We start from the raw sequence: 7,432 nt of genomic DNA, 5'->3' as shown, positions 1-7,432 counted from the left end.
TATTATCTTATATAAACTTACTAGTGATATGTTCACTACAAGAATGTTGTCATTGAATAGAGTCGATCAAAATAAAATATAAAGAATAGAGTGGGTCAAACCGACTCTAAATAAACAAAAATTAAAGACTAAATAATAATAATAATAATAATAATAATAATAATAATAATAATAATAATAATAATCGACATTTTGTGGGCTAAGCTGACACTTCAAAATATTTTTTATTTATATAAGTGTTCGTCAAGCCAACACTAGGTAGAGAAAATAAATAAAAATATTAATCAAACAGTGGGTCAAGCTTACTCCAAAATGGACTCGAATTAACCAACAAATGAAAATAATAATATATTAAACATTGTGTGGCTAGAATGACGCTAAAATATGGCCTTTTATTAATACAAGCGTCAGTCTAATTGACACTAATTAAAATAAATAAATAAAATTTAAAAACATTAATGATGGAGTGAGTCAAGTCTATGGACGCAAATTAAAAAAAAAATATTAAACATTGTAAGTGCTAGGTTGATATTAAATTTTTTTTTAATATTAGTGAGTTGTATTTATGAATAAAAAAATAAAAAATTAATGATAAAGTGGGTCAAGCCCACTCTAAAACTGGTGTAAATTAAACAATAAATAAATAATAATATTAAATATTGTGTGTGCTAGACTGACATTAAAAAACATGTTTTTTGTTATTATAAGTGTAGGTGTAGTAGACGCTTAGTCAAAGAAATAAATGAAATCTAAAAATCATAATGGTAATGGTAAGGTCAAACCTCTTTAAAATGGATGCAAGTTTAAAAGTAATAGAATTAAATATTGTTTGCCCAAGCATACAATTAGTTGTATTTATGGATTAAAAAGTATGAAGGCTAACCCGATGCTACACAAGAAAAAAAATATAAAATATTTAAAGTGGAAGTCAGATAATATATATTAATATTTTATATTATTATTTAAGTTTTATGTCGTAGTTAACGTCTTCGAAGATGATGCAATAAAATCGTGTAAGTCTGAGATGCAATAATGTCCACGTTTGTTGACTCTTTGTCGACGTTGGGTCTAAGAAAGAGGGAAAAATGAGAAATTAAAAAGATTCGCGCATATTAAAGTTTCCCCCTTTCATTTGGAGTCCTGACCTTTCAGCTAGCTCAAACCCACTTCGCATGCAATACTTCAAAGAAGAAGCTGCATTTCTCACTTCTTTAAGCAAGAAGTTGTATTTCTCACTTCTTCGAGAAGGAAGATGCATTCCTCACTTCTTTGAACAACGAGGTGCATTTCTTTTTTGTTGTTCCAGCTGCATTTGTGTACCACATTTATTTTCCATCTTCATTTCTCATTTCTTTTGCAGTGCACCTCCGAACTCCATTCCTGTCAGTCCTCCATTTCGTATGAAGATTGGTGAATGAACGAATTTCAAGGTTCGTGGAGCTTGAGCGAATCCCCACTTGGTTGTTGATTTCACAAATTCGAACAGGAGTTCCTAGGTAAGGTCAAAACACCTATCTGATTTGTTGATTGTGAAACCCTAATGTATCCCAATATTGAAGTCGAACATGACTGGGAGGTACTAGCATAAGCATGTGTTTAGCCTGCAGAAAATGGTATTGCATCATTGCCCAATTGGTTTTTTATGGCTTTCTGTTCTTGCCAAAGTTGGTGTAGAGGACAAGAATTTTCTTGCAACCCTTTTGTTATCCATTCACCATCACTGGTCTGGTCTTACCATTGCCTTTCTCCACCTTGCAAGTCACATTTGTTTTGAATCTTTCTCTGCTTTCTTGTTCCGGTTGTTTAAGACTTTGATGGTCTATGAAAGAAGTGTATGCTCAATCCATCTCTTGTTACTCCTATCAGACACATGAACCACACAAAATGTAGGTGAACTGAAAAACAAAACCCTAGTTTTTTCTTTTATATAATAAGTATAGTACAAGTGTCTTAAACTTTTTCTTGGTATGTATGTTACTTTTTCTTGGTAAAATAAAAAGAACATGTCAACCTCATGTTACTTTTTCTTGGTATGTATAATATGATATATTAGTTGTAATGTAACTTTGTTGCATTTTTGTTATCAAGTCATTGGGTGTTACCTTCAGCAGTAGGTAAAATAGGAGGTGGTTGGTTGAAACTAGTTTACAATTAAGCATGGTCGTACAAATTTGTATGTGCAAGCAATGGTGTTATATCAGCAGCTACTTTAGTCCTTTCATGTCTTGTTTCACTTTTTGCTGCAAAAGCAAACTCTAGTTTTACCAAAAGAATGTTGAATTCTGTGAATCATGTTAGCTTTGGTTAGCTATGCAAGTGAGACATTCAATTCATTGATTTGAGAAAAAAGAATGTAGAACTTTAGTAGTAGTATGATAGTGAACATTGTAATAGACTTATTGACCAATGTAATCACAATCACTTTCTGGACAAATATTTGCTTCCTTTATTGTTATATTTTCAAGTACAATGTTGTTATAATTTGATGCTCAAAATTATCACTTTTGAAGTTGAGAGTAATTCTGGTTGAAGTTGGAAAGAATATGATTTAATGTATATATGTATGTTTTTTATCAGGTTTAATATCAAAATAGAGCATGCAAATACATCAAATTGGTTTGCTATTCTATAGCTTGCGTCAGTCATAACATCGGCTAGGCCCACTCATATCAAAACTAATTTAAAATTCACGCGACTATGCTCACACCATAGCGTCCCATCTAGGGACGAGAAAAACCACACTATAGCGTCTACATAAGGCGGACTCTATAGCGTCTACATGAGGCAGACTCTATAACGTTTATAATTGGTCGACTCTATAGCGTCTCCATACAACCCACTCTATAGTGTCTCCATACGACCCACTCTATAGCGTCTACATAAAGTCGACTCTATAACGTTTACTTAGAGTCTCGTATGGTTGATTCTATAGCATCTACTTACGGTCGACTCTATAGCATTCTTAGGTTTTGATGCAGAGTCTATTGGAACGCTTGGACGACGTTGTAGAGTCCGTTTTTTACTCTTAGAGTCTACTTTTGGTTGACTCTAATTTACTATTTTCCTGTAGTGTAAGGAGTGCAACCATTATCTCTTTCATCTTTCATTTCTTCTTTAAGAGATCAACCCACCAAAGCTTCCTCACATCTCCAAATTGATTCATTTGACGAAGATTCCAATGATAGTTTACCACTCGACCAACGCATGAAACCTCAACAACCTCCATTTCCATCCTCATCTATGTGTTTCTCGACATTTGTGTCTTCTCCCTAGTTGTTTTTCTTTCGATGAGACTTCAACGAGACACAAAGAATTTCTAACTATCAACATTTTTTTTGAAAAAATATAACTGAGTAAGAGCTTGACCGATAATGTAATTAATATTTCTTAAAATAAAAGGTGAGTGTTGACTAGATCAACACTATCAATAATATTTTGTTAAAAAAATAAAAAAAGTGAGTGTGGATTAAAAGTATGCTAGTTAAGTCCATTTTTAACTTTTTTTTTCTTAGAGTTGATTTGGAAGGGTTAGGCCAATGCTAATAACGTTGGTTTTCAAAGCCGATATAAACCATTGTAGCTTCCAGTTGCTTATGATGGAATTTTGGCCAACATAAAGACACACACTAATCATGATTAGCGTGGTTTTATTTATTTTGTGAGATTTTTGGCCAACTCTAACTTTAAGATTTCTTGTAGTGGTTCAATTGTGGACTGTTATACCGTTTTGGGAGACACGCAATAACAAAAGTGGCACTACCATAGTTGTGACCATGACCGCAATTGCAAGCCCAACTACTATTCAAAACTTATAATATTTTGAAGTTGTGAAAGGAATAGTTGATAAAATAATGAAAATTGTAAAAATAGTAGAATGTGAAAATAGTAGTCAAAAATAATATATTTTTTCTTGTTGCGAGTAGTTTGTTAGATATTGTCTTGCTTACAAATATTAGTATACATGGGTATTTATAGACTCGTATATTATTTTAGAAATTGCTAGCTATAACTTTTGTATAATGTTCTAGATTTTCTACCTCCCCATAATGTTATGAATTTTTACTTTCTATCTTTATACTTTTCTACAATGTTATACAATACTTCTATTCTATTTTAGAATTTTCTATATTTTTCTAGAATTACATTATACTTTAATATTATACTTTAATGTTCCTGCAGAGAACAAACAAGATAAGTTAGGTACAAGCGTCACCTTACTCATGTAGCCCGCTATCTCTTCAGTTGGTCTCTTCTCGGTTGGTATATGTCGGTTTGGACCCAGGAGGGGTTACCTGCAGAAGGGACTCCGAAGCTCAAGTGAGTCAAAACTCTCAAAAAGGTCAAATCTGTGATTAATGAATGCGTACTTTTAATTACTGGGGTCCACGTGTATTTATAGAGCATTAATTATGTCTGGTTATTCTATGGGTCGGGCCTTGGCTTGGACTTTGGCTGAAAGTGGGCCTGGCCCCTAGCCCAGGCCCTTAGGACCTATTGAACGCTGAGGGGCTTTAATCTTACTGAGTATATTAGAGTAGTCGGCCTAGGCCGGCTACTTTCCTTGACGGCTTATGTTGGTTATATGATATATTGTGCAGGTTGTTCCTCTAGATGTTTAGGTTAGATCTGGTAAGGCTTAGGCTAATTCGGCCTAGGCTGAATATTTGACTGTTTTGGTATATATGTATCGTTTACTTATTTGGTCGAGTTTGGCTAGGTGTGGTACACCAGTCCCCCAGCCTTAACCGACATGAGCTATCGATCAAGGGTGATATGTGTTGGTATGCTAGCGGAACCGGCTAGGTGTGGTACATTTAATAAAAACCATGATCATGTTGCCTTAGTAAGCTTAAAGTTATTTTCTGCTAACACTGTTTCACTTTATCCGTCAAATATTCACAAAAGCCCTAACAAGCCATAAAGAGAAACAAGGCTGATCAAGCTTGGCTAGCATATTAAGAATCCCAATTGTGAACATACAATGGAACCCATTTATTCCATACACATAGCACTAGTTTATGAACGTTTATAGATATTCGCACAAATCAAAGAAGAGAATGAGTACATACATAGGAATTGATAATGGATTTTAACCCTGAAATTTCTAATACATAAGTATATATGAGCATATACCTCACTTTTAGTTTCGTTTAATAAGAGTTCACTTTCCTGCAATTAACACGAACTTCACCTTGATTCCCAGTAAGAGGCTGAATATTTCCCATCTTGACAATAGAATTAGCGAAGTCTCGGAAGAAAGCTTGGTTGTCGTAACTGTACTGTTGAACAAGTGCATCAGTAGAAACACCATTGAAGAGTTCTTGATCAGAGTGAAGAAGTCCAATCTTGTTAACCAAATTAGAGTAATAAGATACGTCAAAGTTGGCGGGTGTTGAGTCCAAAGGAGCAAGGTTTTGGTCACCGCCATTGATAGGGCAAATGTATTTGAGATATTGTGCAAAGCTGGGATCGATGTTTGAGTCATTGTAGATGTGGGCCTTGAAGTTAAAACAACGTGCATATCCAATGGTGTGGCCTCCAGAAAGAACAACAAGGTCCTTCTCATCGAGACCATGGTTCTTGAAGTTGGTGATGAGTTGAGAGAGGCTGAAAAACGGTCCTGGAATGTTTGCATTTGCTGCGTCACGGCTTGCTGTGGTGGCGTCTCTTCTTCCTAGTTGCACTTCCCAGGTTGGCCCACCTAACTGCATAATTATTGTTCACAATTCACAACTTGTTTCATTCATATGTTATTAGAAAAACGTATGTGCTACATTGAGCATGGACATAGAACAGATTTCAGTGACTGAAACTTCACACACGGTATGTCATTATCACCCTACATACGCTGTGACGTCCAAAATAATTTTATAGGTGGGTTGAGATTCAACCAATGGGTTATTTGGACTTGGTGTATCCCTAGAAAGTAATAAAATTATTCTATTAGGTTTCTGTACGTAATACATGGCTTTTGACTTTGGTGTAGGAAAGTTATCCCAAAAGGGAACATCATGTATATATTTTCCTGGAGACTAATTCAATTCAAAATGGTGTAATCACCATAAAAAAAATATTAAATACGATTTTGATATCTCAATTTTAAATGAAAATTGAAATTAAATTTTTTTTTAATTTTTGTCTAATTTAGTTCTTAAATTCTAAAACTGCATATATTTAATTCTTTTAATAATATTTTGTTAAATTTATTTAATATTTTAAACAGGTTTCTTGATAACATTTGAGTTATTTACACAATTTGATATATTTTTATTTTAATATTAATTAAAAAACTATCATAAAATCTTTAATAAATTTAACCAAATTTGATGGTGAAATGTTAAGAATTAAGAACATTATTTAATATTTTATCAATTTTTAAAAATTAATAAGAAAAAAACACTGCTGTTGTTGTTGTCAGAGATATAAAACTTTTATATTTAAAACGACATAAGCATTAATTAGTGCATCCACCAACTGTGTAATAAACTATATAAATCGATTAATTTTATAATAATCATAGAGTAATTAACGTTTAATTAATTCAACATTTTTGTGTTAAAATTACTCACCGCAACAACAGAGTCACGAGCGACAATAGCCAATATATCTGCACAAGAAACAACTGGTTTTCCACATGCCTGGTCCACAGCTTGCTTGATCTCATCCACAACTTCAAATCCTCTTACAGATTGAACATTTGCAAATGCATTCTTTTCACTGTCAATGGTGGGTGAAGGGTCTAGCAGAATCGAACCATCACAACCCTGTTCAATCACCATCACAAAAATGACATATTAAGAGAGAATAGTGGTAGATGTATATGAACACATGCATAAACTATCAAGGTACATACATACATATATATTTGTTTGGTACAACCTAGGTACATAAAAACACATGCATGCAGAGTCTTACGTTAACGAAACAATCATGGAAGTGCAAGCGCAGCAATGAAGCGCCCATACGGTTCTCTCTCTGCACTGCAGCCTCTACCACACTCTTGATGGTGCTCAAAGCATTGGGGCAAGAGTAATCGTAGTAATTAGGTGTCAACTGAGAGAAACCTAAGCTTGCAACAGTTGCAAACACGAAGGCATGGAGAAGAACAGAGAAATACCATCGAGATGCCATTTTATTTATTACTATGTAGTGAATGCTGAAACTGATATTATGTATTGGAATTTTCCTGATTTTTCTGTGGCCACATTAGTTGCATTTATAAAGACACTAAGACGTGTGCTGAGAAATGAAATATAGGATATTTTATTGTTGATTCATAAAAATTATATACAAATGAACTGCACCATATCATACCTAGTGATGGTAGACTGAGCCTATGAAAAAGACCATTTCACCTCAACGAAATCTTCATTTGTCGGCATGGATTAGCAGTTAAGAAATTGATCGTAAAATAAAGAATAGTGGAGTGATT

General features: G+C 33.8%; 1 protein-coding gene across 1 annotated transcript; it reads right to left on the bottom strand.

Moving 5' to 3' along the window:
* Positions 1-4,920: 4,920 nt before the first annotated feature.
* LOC114166256 (cationic peroxidase 1-like) lies at positions 4,921-7,199 on the bottom strand. Its single transcript, XM_028050972.1, has 3 exons — positions 6,916-7,199; positions 6,570-6,764; positions 4,921-5,705 (listed from the first exon to the last, which is right to left on the bottom strand). The coding sequence occupies exons 1-3, from the start codon at positions 7,129-7,131 to the stop codon at positions 5,151-5,153; spliced, it is 966 nt and encodes a 321-aa protein (XP_027906773.1). The 5' UTR covers positions 7,132-7,199; the 3' UTR covers positions 4,921-5,150.
* Between the last annotated feature and the right edge of the window lie 233 nt (positions 7,200-7,432).

This window comes from Vigna unguiculata, chromosome 10 (genome assembly GCF_004118075.2).
Source record: "Vigna unguiculata cultivar IT97K-499-35 chromosome 10, ASM411807v1, whole genome shotgun sequence".
In the NCBI taxonomy this organism is placed as follows: domain Eukaryota; kingdom Viridiplantae; phylum Streptophyta; class Magnoliopsida; order Fabales; family Fabaceae; genus Vigna; species Vigna unguiculata.
This window is presented reverse-complemented; position numbering and strand designations above follow the sequence as displayed.

Excerpts from the sequence above, each read along its gene's own strand:
- LOC114166256 (XM_028050972.1), bottom strand. The coding sequence starts at position 7,131 with ATGGCATCTCGATGGTATTTCTCTGTTCTTCTCCATGCCTTCGTGTTT. Across the intron at positions 6,765-6,915 it reads TCCATGATTGTTTCGTTAAC|GGTTGTGATGGTTCGATTCT; the intron begins GTAAGACTCTGC and ends GTGATTGAACAG. Across the intron at positions 5,706-6,569 it reads CTCGTGACTCTGTTGTTGCG|TTAGGTGGGCCAACCTGGGA; the intron begins GTGAGTAATTTT and ends ATAATTATGCAG.